Source organism: Lucilia sericata, unplaced genomic scaffold, assembly GCF_015586225.1.
Source record: "Lucilia sericata isolate MDLA Ls3-8-SP2 unplaced genomic scaffold, ASM1558622v1 Contig001001F_arrow, whole genome shotgun sequence".
In the NCBI taxonomy this organism is placed as follows: Eukaryota; Metazoa; Arthropoda; class Insecta; order Diptera; family Calliphoridae; genus Lucilia; species Lucilia sericata.
Genome location: NW_023994983.1, coordinates 1 through 21,392, shown reverse-complemented (window position 1 = coordinate 21,392; position 21,392 = coordinate 1). Strand labels below are relative to the sequence as shown.

Sequence of the window (21,392 nt, the reverse complement as noted above, 5' to 3'; positions counted from 1 at the left end):
AACTGAACTAGAACTGAACTAGAACTGAACTAGAACTGAACTAGAACTGAACTAGAACTGAACTAGAACTGAACTAGAACTGAACTAGAACTGAACTAGAACTGAACTAGAACTGAACTGAACTGAACTAGAACTGAACTAGAACTGAACTAGAACTCAACTAGAACTGAATTAGAACTGAATTAGAACTGAACTAGAACTGAACTAGAACTGAACTAAAACTGAACTAGAACTGAACTAGAATTGAATTAGAACTGAATTAGAACTGAACTAGAACTGAACTAGAACTGAACTAGAACTGAACTAGAACTGAACTAGAACTGAATTAGAACTGAACTAGAACTGAACTAGAACTGAACTAGAACTGAACTAGAACTGAACTAGAACTGAACTAGAACTGAACTAGAACTGAACTAGAACTGAACTAGAACTGAACTAGAACTGAACTAGAACTGAACTAGAACTGAACTAGAACTGATCTAGAACTGAACTAGAACTGAACTAGAACTGAACTAGAACTGAACTAGAACTGAACTAGAACTGAACTAGAACTGAACTAGAACTGAACTAGAACTGAATTAGAACTGAACTAGAACTGAACTAGAACTGAACTAGAACTGAACTAGAACTGAACTAGAACTGAACTAGAACTGAACTAGAACTGAACTAGAACTGAGCTAGAACTGAACTGAACTAGAACTGACTAGAAACTGAACTGAACTAGAACTGAACTGAACTAGAACTGAACTAGAACTGAACTAGAACTGAACTAGAACTGAACTAGAACTGAACTAGAACTGAACTAGAACTGAACTAGAACTGAACTAGAACTAAACTAGAACCGAACTAGAACTGAACTAGAACTAAACTAGAACTGAGCTAGAACTGAACTAGAACTGAACTAGAACTAAACTAGAACCGAACTAGAACTGAACTAGAACTGAACTAGAACTGAGCTAGAACTGAACTAGAACTGAACTAGAACTGAACTAGAACTGATCTAGAACTGAACTAGAACTGAACTAGAACTGAACTAGAACTAAACTAGAACCGAACTGTATAAATTCTGTGTTAATAAATTCTTATTAAATATTAAATTTTTTATTAGAAATTACTAACTCAAAATAAATTCTTTCTCTGAAAATTGCAAATATTTCTACAAACTTAATCAAATAATAAACTAAAAAAACAACAAAATATTTTAAATATCCTAAGGAATAATTCACACCATTTAGTTTCTATGGATATGTGGCTGTGAGCGTAGTCAAAGCTTTTACGACCACGTCCAAAAACCGACGAATTGCTTAGATTGCCTGCCAACCAAACCAATATTCTTCATTCTCATTCGTAATCACAGATGGTAGTAAACAGCCAACAAGTCCTAAGGCCCAATTTTCAAAACGCACTTTAACACAAATGATATGTGAGAAGCTTTTGGCAGCTAAATAAAAATATGTTGTAATTATCGAAAGAAAGGCGATATGGCGAGAACGTGGATGAATATTCACAGCAATAAACAAAAACAAAAAACTGCAGCTTTTTACATGAGAAGAATTTTTCAGGCAGGGAAAGTTTGCCAATTGGCATGTGTTTGTGAATAATTGTAAAATGTATTTTAAATATAAAATCCAAAATCAAGCTGAAAGAGGGGAACTTTATGTTTTAACATATGCACAGGAACAGGTAACAGGAGAGAAGCGATAAATGCATTAAACGTAACATTTGTTTAGTTCCAAAACATATAATAATAATCATAGTCATGTTGATAATAATGTTGGTAATGATTATTATGCTGATGATCATGTGAATACAGTGGACGTCCACTAGTACGAATTATATAGTGTCAGGCCCTTTCGTAATACCGAAAAATTCGTATTATTGAACAACACATTTTGTATGTTTAAATTCAAATAATACACATAAACTATTGGATTTTATTTATTTTTGTTTTATTTTTCATGAAAACTTACATAACGGAACAAAATATAATAAATGTGTATTATTTTAAATAAATTTCTTGTACATAAACAGGCATAAAAGGGACATATTTACGTATATGAATTGTTAATTTTGAAAGTATCGTGAGTCCAATAGTTGAAATGAGATATATGTAGAAGCTTTTAAATTTTAATGTTTTTAAAAAGATGTGTACCACAATTTGCAATTTACATATGTGTTCTAAAATGTATTAAAATCTTCAGATTACATAAAACTTTTATTAGAAACTTGAGTGGAATATACCACAATTCTCTAATTTATAATTTTCTCTTAAAAATTAGAATAGTTAACAGTTCATACATACATATGTATATAAATATCATTTTACTTATTAAAAAATCCATCATTTATTGTTCTCAGCAGAGTTATTGTCGGGAACTAATAAAATACTTTCCTCATTGGCGTTATCATCCAATTTAATTTCTTCTTCTCCAATAAAATAAATTAATAACACTAAATAATTGTTGATTTGTAAATATACATGCAGTAAATTGTGTGTATAGGATTTTTAAAAATACAAAACACTTGTAATAAATACAAAAAAACTTCAAAATTACTGAGCTTAAGGAATGATACCGAAATAATAAAATAAAAACATAATAAAAACTTCATTCATACGTAAATAAAACCAAAATTTCCATAAAAAATGCGTTATTCGTACTATCGAACAGAAAAATTTTGACTTTATTCGTACTATAGAGTAGACAATGCAACAATTTTGCCTTTCGTATTATTGGATATTCGTAATAAAGAGTATACGTACTATTGGACGTCCACTGTATGTTGTAGCTGTGTGTTAGCAACTTAATAAAATGTTAAATTTAAGCATAAATATCATCTTGGTAATTCCAAAGAAGGAATCATCCACATCTACCACTAACTTATAAGAGTTTACATGATCATTTAACAACAACAGCAAAAAAAATCAGAAGAAGAAACTGAAAATGAAATCAACACACTAAAGCTCAGTTTGAGTTTATGAGTTTGAATGTGAATTTGTATATGATGCGAATGGGCATTAGACTGGTGTTAAGAGATTTGGAAATTAGTTTCGGTGATCTTGGAATTCGATTGTTCTTACCAGAACGATTCTGAATTTGCTTTCGACCTTTACGATCTTAAAAGCCAAGAGAATAAAATCTTTTAATGTGGAGATTTCCAATCGTTTTTTAAAGTCAGAATCGATCTTCTTTTCCTAAGTGAAAGGTATGGTCAATGACAATATCTAAAAGAGTTCGGTAATATCTGGCCAAAACGTGGGATTTGTAGAGTAAAAATTGAGATTCTTAAATGTTTAAAAAAATATGTCCTCATATAGCCGACAAGATCGACCAACATAAGCTCTTTTTGGTGAGTTTCGAAAGAGATAAAGATCTCACCAGAATCGTTTATATAGAAAATTTGCAAGATTACATCCATGCGATCCTTTTTGGTACATCACAAAAGTTGTACACGAACCTCAAAAGAATATGAGAGAAAAGTGAAAGAAGAGCTCACAATTATTGTTCTTGAATTTCTGGAAGCTGGATCCATTTTGGATAATTTCTCTAAACTAGAATTAATTATTTAGAGAGCAACCGGCATGAAGGCTCAAAACAATCCATCAAATTTATCGCTCTAGTTGTCTTTATATTCAGAGGCTTAGATCTGGGAACTGTTAAAAAGAAAACAGGAAAAAAGTGCAAAAATATCAGATATCAGGTGAAACAATAGATTTATAGTACCTGAAGATCTTTCTTAAAATCTCATATAAATAGGGATTTGACAGCTTCTAGATTGAGTTCACTTTATTTTTCTCATAAAATTTAGTTTCAACCTAATGTTTATAGACACATCGTTGTTGCAGTTGTTGGGTTGCTGTTAAAGCTCATTTAGAACTGACAAAAATACACAAAACTTTATGTGGAAATGGATGGTCAAGTCGCAAAACCAGCAATCGAACCAAAGCCCTGATAAAAACTACAAGACGTGACATTGAAGTCAGCAGAATAACGAAAAAAAACAACAAGCAAATGAAATAAAATGATGACTACAAGTCGTCGTATAAATGGATAAATGAATGTGTTTTATGAACTAGTAGAACTATAAGAACTCTTACTTGCTGAGTACTACACACACATTACTTAACTAAATTTTACTACTAACAAAAATTTCCTACTACTACTACTACTTCCTCAGTCAGTGATCACTGACTGGATCATGCCCTGAATGTTTGTATGTGTTTGATAATATGTTTCTCTATATAGATATCATTTAATGGTCATGATCAGGCGAAACGAGCGAATGACATGTTTTTGCGACATTAATCAACATAATTTCTGTATAAGTGGTCAAAATCGTCTTACGCTGCCGAACAAAATTACAATTTGATGTGAAAATAAATTGTGAAGCAGTAAATCGCTAAAACGAAAGCGTTTATTGAACATTTTGTGGTCTGGTGGTGAATGGTGGTGTTTGTGACGTGAGTTGGGTTACCTAACTGACTAGTTGGTTTGCTGACTTGCTGGCTGACGATTATCACTCATAATTGCTTGATGAGCAGCATTAAAAAAGCTGCGCATGCGCGTATATTGGCAAATTAAAAAAATATTTGATGTTAAAGATTTTTCATGGTACAAAACATGCAATGGCAATTTTGCATGATTTGGCGACAATTATGTTTTTTTAAAAGAAATCAACACAACTGAAATTGGTGAAACCCTGATCGAAGCCAACAACTAAATAACCGAACAAACAGTTTAAAGCCCAGAAAAGTTATTTCATTTTGATATTGAGCTTTAACCCAATCGAGCCACCAGAGAAGTCATAAAATAAAACATTTAGTTGCATTTACGGTGTGTAGCTAAACTACAAACATACGATCTTTAGACTTTAAAAAAGTATTTTAAAGATCTTTTTCGTAGTCGTCGTCGTCGTCTTCTTAGTTATTGTTGCTGGCTGTTGATTTTTGCGTCAAAGGCCAACGAAGCAATAAAATAACATTCATTTACATTTTAGGTTCATACCATGACACCCACACATGCTGGCTGGCTGGCTGGCTGACTGCTTGGTTAGATAGTTAAATGTATGTATGACAGGCTGTTTGCTGGCTCAAGTTGGTGGTGGTGGTAAAAACACGGTAACGGGCACCCATACCCATGTTTCGAAAAAAAAACCAAACAAAGCCAACAACAAGAAAAAGATCTCTTCTTTAAACCAAAAAGTGTTAACAGTGAGAAAAGAGCCTAAAATTATATATATCACACCGTGAGAGCGTGAGTAAGAGTGAGTATGATCGAGAGAGTGTGAGTTGGTAAAAATTAACCAGTTTAAATGGAAAACTACTCCCATAGAACTGGTTACGAGAGTATAATTCTTATACAGAGAGCATTTTCTTGTTATTAATTAACTATAGGTGAGTAATTATTCTCACCTGTTGTTTAACGATCGTTGATCACTCTCCGGAGAGTTTCATTTCAATAGAGTTCAATATTAAACTCTTCGCTAGCAAACGTTACTAGGGTTTTGTATCGGTATTTGTTGCCTATGTATGGGTTTACTCATTTATGCTCTTGTGGTCCGCGTGAAATACACTAGGCAATGGACATTTAGTTGGTTCGTGGACTTCTCAACACTGTGCGCGCTTATCGCTACTCGTATACGTAAATAGCGGTCATTTCTAAAAAAAACAAACTGAAAAATAAATAAGAAAATTTCCCTAGAAAAAAAACCTATTGGAAATATAACCGGAAAATTTCCATCAAAACAGAGAAATGTCTAATCTATTGAGTAACTAACAAATAATTAAGTTAACATAACAATAAAATTTAAATAATAAAACAAATAAACTGTTAAATTTTTATAAAAAATTAGTTTTTTTTTCCAACTCTTAAACTAAATTATTAGTAACGAATTTAGTTTTGTGTTTGTGTAAATGTTTGGGAGTTTGTTAACAAACTCTGAGGCTTTTGTTTTGGTTGAAAACGTCAAACGACGATCTTTATGACTTTTGAAAGCGTGACTAAGTCGTGATTTATGGTGGCGTGTGGTTTTTAAAATTCATACTCATCCCGTGGTTTCATCTCGTTCTGGTTATAACAAACAGCCAAACGTTTTAGTGAACATTAACAAGCTTCGTCATCATCATCAATAGCAACGTAATTTTCTGCTGCTTTCCTGACGAAGACAACGTCGTAGTCGTCAGCTGTGTTTAAATTTAAATCGATTTGGCATCGATTTGTTGTTGAATTTTGCGTAGGTGAGTGCAAAGCTTATGACCGTAAATACAAATCATCGAGTTTTATTTTCATCATCTTCCAACGTCTGCGATATCCTGCTGGGCTTTCAACTTTGTAACTCCAAAGCAGTGCATTGTTGTTTGTCATGGACTCCTTGGGTTTAAACGCCGTTAGCAATATGCAGGAATATAATGCAAATATAGTAATTTCTACAGCTTCAGCTGCACCCACAAAATCATCTTCTTCTTCCTCCTCTTCCTCTTCTGCTGCTACAGCCACCCCTACGTCTTCGTTAACGTCGTCATGTTCAACGACGTCGACTTCATCATCGTCATCGAGAAATTCTCATCACAAGAAGTTAAGTCAGAATGAAATACGTTCATATCTGAATGTTTCCGAGGTCAATAGCCGCCAGAATCAGAATCTCCTACATTCAAATAATACTCCTTCATCTTCTGGCCCTAACACTGCTACGCAAACGCAACAAAATATTACAGAAATCATTAACAATCCAGCTTTGTTGGAAGTTTTAGTAAATGCTTCAGCCGTACAGCAACATCATCAGCACCAGCACCAGCAACAACAACAACAACAACAGCAACATCAGCAATCATCTGCCACAAAAGATGTAAATGCCTGCAGCAAATCAAATACTCAGAGTCAACAGTCTAGCAAAGTTTGTAGCACCACCAACACCATTTCAACCACAACAAATGATTTGGCAGCTGCAGCTGCTGTGGTTCTATCATTGCAAGGTACAATGGTAACAAGTTTGCAACAAGCCGCTTTACTTCCCGTTAATTCACCAGCTGCTGCTGCTTTAAATCTACAAGCTCTCGAGTCGTATTTGGCATTGCAACGTATAACCGGTAAATCAGATGTATTTCGCTTCAATACCGTGGGAACCACTGCTTCAACTGCAGCCACAACATCAACAACAACACTAACATCATCATTATCGCCATCATCATCGTCTACATCATCATTGGATAACACTTCAAATGCTCATACTTCTAGCGCTAATGTTGCGTCCAGTGTTCATCACAAAAACTCAACTAGGAAGGAGTTGTCGAAGACGGTTAATAGTATTAAGGAATCGGTTAATGATAATGATTCTTTATATTCGGAAAAGACCACTATTACAAAATTGCCCTCAGCCAATAGTCTGTTTCATTCCCTCCACTCTAGCTCTTCAACTGATCTCGGGGATTGTGAAATACCCCTACTGCATAGCAATGACGATACTTTGAATTTTGAATCTAACGAATTGGAAACTACATTCCTCTTTAACACTGCCCTAATCAGCACTATATCGGGAGTTCAACAGCAGCAGCAGCAACAACATCAACAACAGTCTTCCAGTTGTAATCAAGACTTGGAACAAATAAACAATTTACAAACCACCATGTTTCAAGACAAACTCAACACTTTGGCCGCCACCGATTGTTCAGCTCACAGCTCGGTAAATACCAACCATACTGAGGCATCAGTTTGCGCCGCTGGTGCTCTTAATCAACCAGCCGCTGCGGTATTGGCCAATGCCCAACGTTCTAAGAAACAGTTTATTTGCAAGTTTTGCAATCGTCAATTTACCAAGTCCTATAATCTACTCATACACGAACGCACACATACCGATGAGAGACCCTATTCGTGTGATATTTGCGGTAAAGCTTTTAGGCGTCAAGATCATTTAAGAGATCATAGGTAGGTTTAACAATCCTTATTACTTTTAAAATTTAAAACTTAGAAAAAGCCCACCAAACTCACTCCGTTCTATTACGCTCATTTCTTCATTTTCTTTTTTCATATAGATACATACACTCCAAGGAAAAACCCTTTAAATGTGCCGAGTGTGGCAAAGGATTTTGCCAGTCTCGCACTTTGGCTGTTCACAAAATCTTACACATGGAAGAGTCTCCGCACAAATGTCCCGTTTGTAATCGTTCTTTTAATCAAAGATCGAATTTAAAGACCCATCTTCTCACACACACCGATATCAAGCCATATAATTGTAATGCCTGCGGCAAAGTTTTCCGACGTAATTGCGACTTAAGACGCCATAGTTTGACTCATAATTTAACATCGGGTTCTTCAACCAACATGAGTGACTCTTTGGTTTCTCTAACCTCTACAGTAAATGAGATACTTAATAGTCCCACGGGTTCGCAACATAAGGATATATTAATAACGTGTCCCTCCTCTACAACATTAACCAGCCCGTCGGCTACATCTGTAATGCTGGCAACACATTGTACGGCCCCTATAACAACCACAAAATCATCTGCCGTAGATCTTATAGCCGTAAAAGCGGAATTATTTTGAATCGCAAACCCTAAATAAGATATTACAGTTTTAAAGAAATAAAACACGTTCCGCTTTTTAAGCGGTCGGATTTTAACGGCTTATTCCTAGCTCTCTTTTATTCTTACTCTCCGAAATCCTCTCACTCCCTCCCTCTCTCTTTTAGCTTTTGTTTTCTTTTTGAAAAGAGTAAACATTAGAAATTAAATCTCAAATTAAAACCCTGAATATCATCATGATCATTATTTCTCCTGTAAGAGATCGATCCATTTAGCTTCCATTAAATCATTTAAACTTAAGTTTAGTTAATAAATGTTTAGTTTTTTTTAATTTGTATGCTATTTTTTATTTTAAATGTATGTTTTTTTTACAAGTACAATTTAAGTAATGTTTTTTCTTTTTTTTTATTTTATACATTTTTCGCATTGTCTGTGTGCTTGAAGCATTTCAAAAAAAAATCTAAAACCGCTTGATTTGCGGTATTATACTTTAAGTTGAGAAAACAAATTTAAAAATTTTAAATAAAAAACAAATCTTTTTTAAATAAAAAACTGGAATTTTTGAAAATGGTGGGTTAGTGTTTCGTTGAGAACGTGTTAAGTTTTATTATGAAGACCAATAAACTGAAGAAAATATTAAATTTCGCTGTAATATTCCAAAAGATCTGAGCATAAACATGTAATTCAACTTTTTTGCTAAAATGCTCTGAATTTTGAAATTAGAATAAATTAGAAAGAATATACTAGACTAGACTATAGACTAAGCTATAGACTAGATTATAGACTAAGCTATAGACTAGACTATAAACTAGACTGTAGACTAGACTATACTCTAGACTATAGGCTAGATTATAGGCTAGACTATAGACTACACTATAGACTAGATCATAGACTAGATTATAGACTAGGCTATAGACTAGACTATAGGCCGCACTATAGACAAGACTATATACTAGACTATAGACTAGACTTTAGACTAGACTATAGACTAGACTTTAGACTAGACTATAGACTAGACTTTAGACTAGACTATAGACTAGACTTTAGACTAGACTATAGACTAGACTCTAGAATAGACTAGACTCTAGAATAGACTAGACTCTAGAATAGACTAGACTCTAGAATAGACTAGACTCTAGAATAGACTAGACTCTAGAATAGACTAGTCTATAGACTAGACTATAGACTAGACAATAGACTAGATTATAGACTAGACTAGACAATAGACTAGATTATAGACTAGACTAGACAATAGACTAGATTATAGACTAGACTAGACAATAGACTAGACTATAGACTAGACTATAGACTAGACTATAGACTAGACTATAGACTAGACTATAGACTAGACTATAGACTAGACTATAGACTAGACTATAGACTAGACTATAGACTAGACTATAGACTAGACTATAGACTAGACTATAGACTAGACTATAGACTAGACTATAGACTAGACTATAGACTAGACTATAGACTACACTGTAGACTAGACTATAGACTAGACTATATACTACACTGTAGACTAGACTATAGACTAGACTATAGACTAGACTATAGACTAGACTATAGACTAGACTATAGACTAGACTATAGACTAGACTATAGACTAGACTATAGACTAGACTATAGACTAGACTATAGACTAGACTATAGACTAGACTATAGACTAGACTAGACTAGACTATAGACTATAGACTAGACTATAGACTAGACTATAGACTAGACTATAGACTAGACTATAGACTAGACTATAGACTAGACTATAGACTAGACTATAGACTAGACTATAGACTAGACTATAGACTAGACTATAGACTAGACTATAGACTAGACTATAGACTAGACTATAGACTAGACTATAGACTAGACTATAGACTAGGACTATAGACTAGACTATAGACTAGACTATAGACTAGACTATAGACTAGACTATAGACTAGACTATAGACTACACTATAGACTACACTGTAGACTAGACTATAGACTAGACTATAGACTAGACTATAGACTAGACTATAGACTAGACTATAGACTAGACTATAGACTAGACTATAGACTAGATTATATACTAGACTATAGACTATACTATAGACTAGACTAGACTATAGACTAGACTATAGACTAGACTATAGACTAGACTATAGACTAGACTATAGACTAGACTATAGACTAGACTATAGACTAGACTATAGACTAGAATATAGACTAGATTATAGACTAGACGATAGACTAGACGATAGACTAGACGATAGACTAGACTCTAGACTAGACTAGACTAGACTATAGGCCAGACTATAGACTAGACTATAGGCTAGACTATAGACTCGACTATAGACTAGACTATAGACTAGACTATAGACTAGACTATAGACTAGACTATAGACTAGACTATGGACTAGACTATAGACTAGACTATAGACTAGACTATAAACTAGACTATAGACTAGACTATAGATTAGACTATAGACTAGACTATAGACTAGACTCTAGACTAGACTATAGGCCAGACTATAGACTAGACGATAGACTAGACTCTAGACTAGACTATAGGCCAGACTATAGACTAGACTATAGACTACACTATAGGCTAGACTATAGACTAGACTATAGACTAGACTATAGACTAGACTATAGACTAGACTATAGACCAGACTATAGACTAGACTATAGACTAGACTATAGACTAGACTATAGACTAGACTATTGACTAGACTATAGACTAGACTATAGACTAGACTATAGACTAGACTATGGACTAGACTATAGACTAGACTAGACTATAAACTAGACTATAGACTAGACTTTAAACTAGACTATAGACTAGACTATAGACTAGACTATAGACTAGACTATAAACTAGAATATAAACTAGACTAAAGATTAGACTATAGACTATTGGCTAGACTAGACTATAGACTATAACTGTCTAGGCTGTAAAAAAGACTATAGACGAGACTATATAGAGTAATCAATCCTTTTTTATTGAGTGTATACCCTAATCAACTCTACTCGACTCTTTCGTCTTCTGGACACTCTCATTTATGTAACGGCCTATCTCTTTAGGAGACCAAATTCGAAAAGGATATTTTTAAGAATATCACAATGGGTCAAATGGCCTCTATAAGTTATCGACTAATTTTGAACGTCTGGCACATCTTGGATTTTAAATATCTTTGTTAAATTGATATTCTGCAGATGCTCACAGGTATTGATTATTATTTTCAGTACGATTTGCTCTATCAAGGCTTTCGCTTCGTACAAAATATTTATTCTTTTACCGTCAACTATACAATCCAGATAAACAGTGTTTATAACACCCCATACATACCACGATATTATAAGGTTTAGAGGTACAAAACGAAAAAAACGAAGTGTCATAAATTCATACGTATAAATAAATCGCATTTCCGATTATTACCGTAAATACTTAACTAAATTACTGACTTAATGATTATCGGCAATATAAGAAGAAATTAAAAAGAAAAATAAAAGTAAACGTACGAGCAAGAACTCTAGAGTGTAAACAAAACCACCTTATTTTTACGCTGATGAAATGTGGAACTAAAATACAGAAACAACTTACCGCCGGGTGTACAAGTTTCACAAGTTAAAAGTACATTTCTCAAAAATCTTTATAAACTACTAAAAAAGGAATATTACTTAGATCCTAAGAGTCCTAAATTTATTGACATTTAATGCGTTTTTTTCGGCCACCTTCTAGTAAATACAAACATGTAATCACGTTATCTATAGCGTTTAAAGCGGCACGTTACATGTCCTCCTATACAAGATATTACAAATACTTAATAAGTATACTTATGTACGTATTTGGGCATTTTTAAATTATAATTGTCGGCTTAATTTATTTCATCAGTGTTTCTTTTTATTTATTTTTTATATTTTTATGGTTTTAATATTTATTTGTCAATATTGCCGATATGAATTATGTGAGAGCTTCTAATAATTTTTTGTTGACACGATTGTTACAATTCGTCATACCTCATGTAATATTGTTTGTTTAGTTTGATACGTTTTTTCGAAAAGGTTACAACAACCAATTACAACGTTTAAGTAAATAAAGTACAAGTAATTAATAGTTAATATTTGTTTAACTAGTATAGCCATGTTGAAACAGTGAGATTAATGTGATATTTTTTTTTTAATATTTCATAGAAAATGGGTTCAAAGAAATTTTAGCTGAATTTTTTTAAATTGAGAAAGCAAACAAATATTAAAATATGGATAAAAATATATACTTAATAATACACTTATTAAGGAATGATAAAATTTAGGGATTACGATAAATCCCTTCTAAACATAACAGGGTGGTCTAACTATGAGCTTATTAGCACCATACTTTTAATCAAAGAAACATTCCAAAGATGTGATTAATATTTAAGGCTGAACTATAGACTAAACTATAGACAAGATTATAGACTAGACTATAGACTAGACTATAGACTAGACTATAGACTAGACTATAGACTAGACTATAGACTAGACTATAGACTAGACTATAGACTAGACTATAGACTAGACTATAGACTAGACTATAGACTAGACTATAGACTAGACTATAGACTAGACTATAGACTAGACTATAGACTAGACTATAGACTAGACTATAGACTAGACTATAGACTAGACTATAGACTAGACTATAGACTAGACTATAGACTAGACTATAGACTAGACTATGACTAGATCTATAGACTAGACTATAGACTAGACTATAGACTAGACTATAGACTAGACTCTAGACTAGACTATAGACTAGACTATAGACTAGACTATAGACTAGACTATAGACTAGACTATAGGACTAGACTATAGACTAGACTATAGACTAGACTATAGACTAGACTATAGACTAGACTATAGACTAACTTAGACTAGACTATAGACTAGACTATGACTAGACTATAGACTAGACATAGACTAGACTATAGACTCGACTATTAGACTAGACGTATAGACTAGACTATAGACTAGACTATAGACTAGACTAATAGGACTAGACTATAGACTAGACTATAGACTAGACTATAGACTAGACTATAGACTAGACTATAGACTAGACTATAGACTAGACTATAGACTAGACTATAGACTAGACTATAGACCTAGACTATAGAATAGACTATAGGACTAGACTATAGACTAGACTATAGACTAGACTATAGACTAGGACTATAGACTAGACTATAGGACTAGATATAGACTAGACTATGACTAGACATAACAGACTATAGACTAGACTATAGACTAGACTATAGACTAGACTATAGACTAGACTATAGACTAGACTATAGACTAGACTATAGACTAGACTATAGACTAGACTATAGACTAGACTATAGACTAGACTATAGACTAGACTATAGACTAGACTATAGACTAGACTATAGACTAGACTATAGACTAGACTATAGACTAGACTATAGACTAGACTATAGACTAGACTATAGACTAGACTATAGACTAGACTATAGACTAGACTATAGACTAGACTATAGACTAGACTATAGACTAGACTATAGACTAGACTATAGACTAGACTATAGACTAGACTATAGACTAGACTATAGACTAGACTATAGACTAGACTATAGACTAGACTATAGACTAGACTATAGACTAGACTATAGACTAGACTATAGACTAGACTATAGACTAGACTATAGACTAGACTATAGACTAGACTATAGACTAGACTATAGACTAGACTATAGACTAGACTATAGACTAGACTATAGACTAGACTATAGACTAGACTATAGACTAGACCATAGACTAGACTATAGACTATAGACTAGACTATAGACTAGACTATAGACTAGACTATAGACTAGACTATAGACTAGACTATAGACTAGACTATAGACTAGACTATAGACTAGACTATAGACTAGACTATAGACTAGACTATAGACTAGACTATAGACTAGACTATAGACTAGACTATAGACTAGACTATAGACTAGACTATAGACTAGACTATAGACTAGACTATAGACTAGACTATAGACTAGACTATAGACTAGACTATAGACTAGACTATAGACTAGACTATAGACTAGACTATAGACTAGACTATAGACTAGACTATAGACTAGACTATAGACTAGACTATAGACTAGACTATAGACTAGACTATAGACTAGACTATAGACTAGACTATAGACTAGACTATAGACTAGACTATAGACTAGACTATAGACTAGACTATAGACTAGACTATAGACTAGACTATAGACTAGACTATAGACTAGACTATAGACTAGACTATAGACTAGACTATAGACTAGACTATAGACTAGACTACAATAATATTGTGATTACTGCAATCATATTTTCAGTTGTAGCAACCATATTTTGTTATATAGATGATTGAAATTTTTTTGTAGGTGTTCATTATTATTTGTGTCAAGGTTTTTCGAAAATTTTCTTTTAGACATACTTTACTCACTAGTTAATACAGAATAAAGACTACACCACGATAATAATTCTTCGATTTACCAACAGTAATAACTATATTTCTTGTCATTACAACCAATCCATTTAGTTGTAACTGATTGACTGATTGATTGTCAAATGAATTGATAATTTGTGGAGCTGTTTCGAAATAACAACAGACAATAATAGATAGTATCATCATAAACGTGTGCTGACTCTTAACACTTGTTTACATTCAATATGTTTTACTTAAGTCTCAAACACGGCCTGACGTTGGACACTAACAAATATTTACTTAAGAACGTTCTTTTTTTTTTTGTATAATCTTCTGCCTCAACTGTTTGTCGGTATCTTCCATACAAATCCTTATACGAATGTATTTGGAATAGTTTTTTAATGACAGTAAAGACTAAAATCATCATATTAACCATGTCAGTATTCTGTTGAAGTTGTTGTCATGGTAAAATAAGATTTTATGACTTTTAACGCAAAAATTACTGCAATTTTACACAATTTGGAATATTTAAACGTCAAAGATCTCTAGCTAAAATCTCCAAACAACTAACTCTGGCGTCCATGATGATGGCAACAAGTAAGATTTTAATTTAGCTTTTAGAGAAAATCATAAGAAAAGTAAGATCGTAGTTTAGATACAACACCTACCAGAAGACCTCCTCGTTGTTTGGTTGGTGTCAAACAATAAATAAAGATGATAAAAATGAGATGGTTGGTCTTAATTTCTGTCTACGTTTTTTTGTTTCTTCTTCGGATTTCTGTTGAAACATTTCTAGTGCGGATGTTTGTTTTCTTTTTCAATGTTGACAATGCTCATCACACTCGTTTATAGTTGTACAACAATTATAATGATGATGATCCATCTGTCTCTGAGTCTGTTGTCTCTGATGATGGGAAAATTTTGAAATTACTTTATTTGTGTTTAACCAACAATTATGACAGCAAACGTAAACGATCAAGCGAGCCAAAGAAACAGACCAAATCAGACCGACCAACCGAACATTCGTCAGGCAATCTTAGGCATTTGTATCCAATACAAATACCACAAACATTGTCATTAAGCTTGAACTCCATCCATAGTGTCAATAAGAAGACGAGTAACAACAACTACAACAATGCACAATGACAATAACAATAAAAAAAAACCAATAATAACAATAATATTTAAACAAAAAACATAAACAGATCAAGCATTTACCGCTTCAACTACGATCGCTTTGAGTTTTGGCGTGCGCTTTGAATTTTCCGCTTTTGTAAAATGTCTCTAATGAGACCATAAACATTCGAGTACTACGACAATCCACAACAACAACAACACTTTGTTGCCATTCTGTCTAGTTTTTAATGTTTGTATGTTTAAGTTTTAAGTATTTTGTAATATTTTTTAAGATTTTCAGCTTTTTGTGGGCCCAACGGAGGGCGTGGTGCAGAGCAGAGAGTGCGTGAGTTTGTAGTATTTGCAAGATAAAAAGCGCTCACACATTACTTTGTAAGTAATTTTGTAGGTTTGCTGTGACTTTCTTTAGAAATTGTTGTAGTTGTTTGTTGTGTATTGAGGAAGTATAACCATGTTTGTCGTAAAATATTGATGAATGTTTCCTAGAATCTTAAATTCTTAAGAATTATGTACAGGTTGGTGGTGTTTTGTTTGGCAGACAGTTTTTATCTTCTTTTTGTTACCAAACTAAATATTTTTAAGCTTTAGAAAGACGTTGGCAAACTTTTTTAGTGGCGTCATTGTTACATAAAATGGAAATTTTACTAGACATTCATCTTTTGGACACACATACATATATGCCGAGAGCGAGAAGCAATAGATAGGTGTATAGATAGATAGATAGATAGATAGATAGATAGATAGATAGATAGATAGATAGATAGATAGATAGATAGATAGATAGATAGATAGATAGATAGATAGATAGATAGATAGATAGATAGATAGATAGATAGATAGATAGATAGATAGATAGATAGATAGATAGATAGATAGATAGATAGATAGATAGATAGATAGATAGATAGATAGATAGATAGATAGATAGATAGATAGATAGATAGATAGATAGATAGATAGATAGATAGATAGATAGATAGATAGATAGATAGATAGATAGATAGATAGATAGATAGATAGATAGATAGATAGATAGATAGATAGATAGATAGATAGATAGATAGATAGATAGATAGATAGATAGATAGATAGATAGATAGATAGATAGATAGATAGATAGATAGATAGATAGATAGATAGATAGATAGATAGATAGATAGATAGATAGATAGATAGATAGATAGATAGATAGATAGATAGATAGATAGATAGATAGATAGATAGATAGATATAATAACTCAAAAATGAGGTTATATACTTTTTTTTTAATTTTGTATTTATGTAGTTCATTAATTTAAGTTAACTTCAAACAAATCCCGTAATAAATGAAACTCTGAGAAAAGTTTTTTAAAATAAACTCTCGTAAAACTCCAAATAATATATTTCCTTTTAAGCAGATTTCTTTTGTTAATGATAATGATGATTTCTTTCGCTATGCTCCAATCGGAAATGTATCACCACATAAATCAATCACAAAGAAAACATGTGTAAAATTTATCAATTCCAAGAGAAACACCTACAATCGTGGGAAGTTTAACGCAAAGCGCCCAAAACGAAGAAAACACAAAATTGTTAACATCATTCATTAATTCAGACAATTTTGAAAAAAAAAAACACACACAAACATAGATCTTCCATTTCTGTTAACAAACATAATCTTGACAAGTTGAGTTCCTGTCCAAAAAAAAAAAAAAAATACCTACAAACTTAACACACACATATTGACAAAAAATTTAACTATGAATTGATGAATGAAACCCAAAAATATGAAACGTAGTCGAAACGTCAAAATCATGACTATGTTAAAGGCAACAACAATAACAATAATGAAACTATGCTTTACATTCACGTGGTGGGAAAAATCTCTAAAAGCCCTTGAATATTCTAAAGAATTTAAGAAACCAAAAAAAAAACTAATTTAACAAGATAAAGTTATTAACGCATCTGTTAAATATCTCTACACATACAACATAATTTACAACAAAAATCTTTAGTGAAGTTAAGAAACCCCCAAAAAACAAACATTTTAAAATAAATAAAAACTAACAAAAAAATAGCAAATTATAAGAAATCCAACAAACATTTAAACAAGAACCCACCACACACACTTCCATGAAATTATATGGACAGACAGACATCTTGTCAATTTGTTCGTAATGACAAATTAGACGGCACAATTGACTGTTTTTTTTTTCTATTTTATCTTTTGCTTGTTTTATTTATAAACATAAATAAAAGTTATTTCTTTTTCATTTGTTTTGTTTACAAATTTTCTGATTATTGCCTCGATTCTAATAAAAACCGGCTGCCGCACCTACATTTTGTCACGTCCCAGTGTAAGAGTAACAACGTAGCTAATTGTAACTACATGTAAGTACATGTAGTAGACACAATCTATGGATGTCGATTTTTTTGTTGTTGTTGCTGTTGGGTTCTCCTACATTATTACAGGGGGATAGAAGTTTTGGGTTACAAGTTTAGATAGAAGAATGAAAAAGTACCCATAAAAGTACTTTGTTACTACTTCATTAAAAAGATTATGAAAGGAGAAGAGAAAAAATTTGCCAATCGGTTTTTTCCCTTCTTTTAAGATCTTTATGTTTCAAAAAGTACCATTAGAGAGACATCAGTGACAGACAGTGATCATCAACTCTCATTGAATGAAGAAGAGTGTATGTCAAGAAACTTGGGGAAGATGATAAAGATCGGTTCAACACACGATCGCGATAGGCACGGGTTTAGTGGAATGTACAGGTTTTTTGTGCCTAATTTGGAGTTTAAAACTTAGGATCATAGTAATTCGATTTGAGGAAATCGAATGCACCTTTGATAAATGGATTCTTCTTGATGTGGTTATCAGCACCTCTCTTTGATCTAGATTTGTCTTCTAAAAAAGAAGAAGGGCATAAAGACGATAATCATATTCGGTTCAGTACATGAATACGCGTTTAGTAGTTTCTGTATACCTTGTCAAATTTTAATCATTATTTTATTATCTGCTAAAAAGATTTCAAACTGAGGATCACAGTGGACCTAGTGTATTCCGTCTCTTAAGGAAAGCCGTAGCGGTTTAGGACAAATATAAATTTTCAACGTTTTGAAATAACTATAATGTTCTTATTTTCCTCTGCCACTCTGTTTCGCAAACATAATGACGACTAAAATCTATATAGCCGTCAGACTAAGCGGAGTATGTTTCAGTGGAGTTTACTTCTTGGTGGGTTATCAACAAATGCATTATAAAAAAATATAGCAGTTCCCACAGCTAATAACCATGATAAGCTCCAGCAAAATGAAAAAAAAAAACACCAACAAATATCTAGCATGGTTAACATGAACAGCAATTGATAGACGACTAACTAAACTAACTGGTTGAATGAAAGAATGAGTGAATGAATGACTGACGAACGAACTAAATGACTATCTTATGTTTTAGATGGTGTTTATTAAATGTCTGTCTATATACACTACGTGTTGTAGTACGAGTCCAAAAACAAATGAATCTATGTTTTTATGATTAAACGAACGGCAACTACACAACTACCAACCAACCAACTAAACAGCCAACCTCAACAAATGAAGAAAAATAAATTTTTCGAAAGGGAGTCAGTCGGTGGGGCGTTATAAACAATTTCGTAAAGTAAAGTGAATTATAAAACATTTGTTTGCCTTCCAAAATAGTCATAAAACGCCACTCGTCGTTGTTCAAATTACAAAACATCACATGAATAAAACCGACCAAAACGCTCACACCACCACACCATAGATCGAACGGACGGACGGTCTTACAAATTGATTGCAGTTTAAATTTTTGCTTGTAATTATACGACATGTACTAGTTAAGAGTTTATTTTAACAACTCACTCACTGGATTTTTAGATTTTACTTATTATTATTTATGGAGAATATTTCTAACTTCTGCAATCGGCGGTAACAGTTGGTTGCTGCTATGTGATGGTCAGTGATTTTCTCGTTGGACTTCTATTATGATCAAGTGATTAAATGATAAAGTTTTCTTTTTGGAATTATAGTTATTATTTGGGGTGAATTTGGAAACATATTTTTGGTTAACAAAAGGAATTGTAAATGAAGTAAAGGATGGAAGCTAGAACACTTCTTGTTGAATGTTTTTAATGGGCAGTAGTGCCTGCGATGATCTAAGTACATTGATGTACAATGTCAAGTAATTGTCAATGTGTACTTATGTAAATATTCAGAAAAATATGTAGAAATTTCTCACAAAATTTGTTGTTATTAAACAACTGTTAATTATTTTTAGTTTGAAAGGAGTATCTATCTATCTATCTATCTATCTATCTATCTATCTATCTATCTATCTACATATCTATCTATCTATCTATCTATCTATCTATCTATCTATCTATCTATCTATCTATCTATCTATCTATCTATTCTATCTATCTATCTATCTATCTATCTATCTATCTATCTATCTATCTATCTATCTATCTATCTATCTATCTATCTATCTATCTATCTATCTATCTATCTATCTATCTATCTATCTATCTATCTATCTATCTATCTATCTATCTATCTATCTATCTATCTATCTATCTATCTACTCTATCTATCTATCTATCTATCTATCTATCTATCTATCTATCTATCTATCTATCTATCTATCTATCTATCTATCTATCTATCTATCTATCTATCTATCTATCTATCTATCTATCTATCTATCTATCTATCTATCTATCTATCTATCTATCTATCTATCTATCTATCTATCTATCTATCTATCTATCTATCTATCTATCTATCTATCTATCTATCTCTATCTATCTATCTATCTATCTATCTATCTATCTATCTATCTATCTATCTATCTATCTATCTATCTATCTATCTATCTATCTATCTATCTATCTATCTATCTATCTATCTATCTATCTATCTATCTATCTATCTATCTATCTATCTATCTCTATCTATCTATCTATCTATCTATCTATCTATCTATCTATCTATCTATCTATCTATCTATCTATCTATCTATCTATCTATCTATCTATCTATCTATCTATCTATCTATCTATCTATCTATCTATCTATCTATCTATCTATCTATCTATCTATCTATCTATCTATCTATCATCTATCTATCTATCTATCTATCTATCTATCTCTATCTATCTATCTATCTATCTATCTATCTATCTATCTATCTATCTATCTATCTATCTATCTATCTATCTCTATCTATCTATCTATCTATATCTATCTATCTATCTATCTATCTATCTATCTATCTATCTATCT

The 21,392-nt window shown here is 32.4% G+C and overlaps 1 protein-coding gene across 1 annotated transcript; it reads left to right on the top strand.

Moving 5' to 3' along the window:
• The first annotated feature begins 5,601 nt into the window (after positions 1–5,601).
• On the top strand, positions 5,602–8,944 carry LOC119609539 (protein sister of odd and bowel). Its single transcript, XM_037964368.1, has 2 exons — positions 5,602–7,919; positions 8,027–8,944. The coding sequence occupies exons 1-2, from the start codon at positions 6,361–6,363 to the stop codon at positions 8,535–8,537; spliced, it is 2,070 nt and encodes a 689-aa protein (XP_037820296.1). The 5' UTR covers positions 5,602–6,360; the 3' UTR covers positions 8,538–8,944.
• Positions 8,945–21,392: the final 12,448 nt, after the last annotated feature.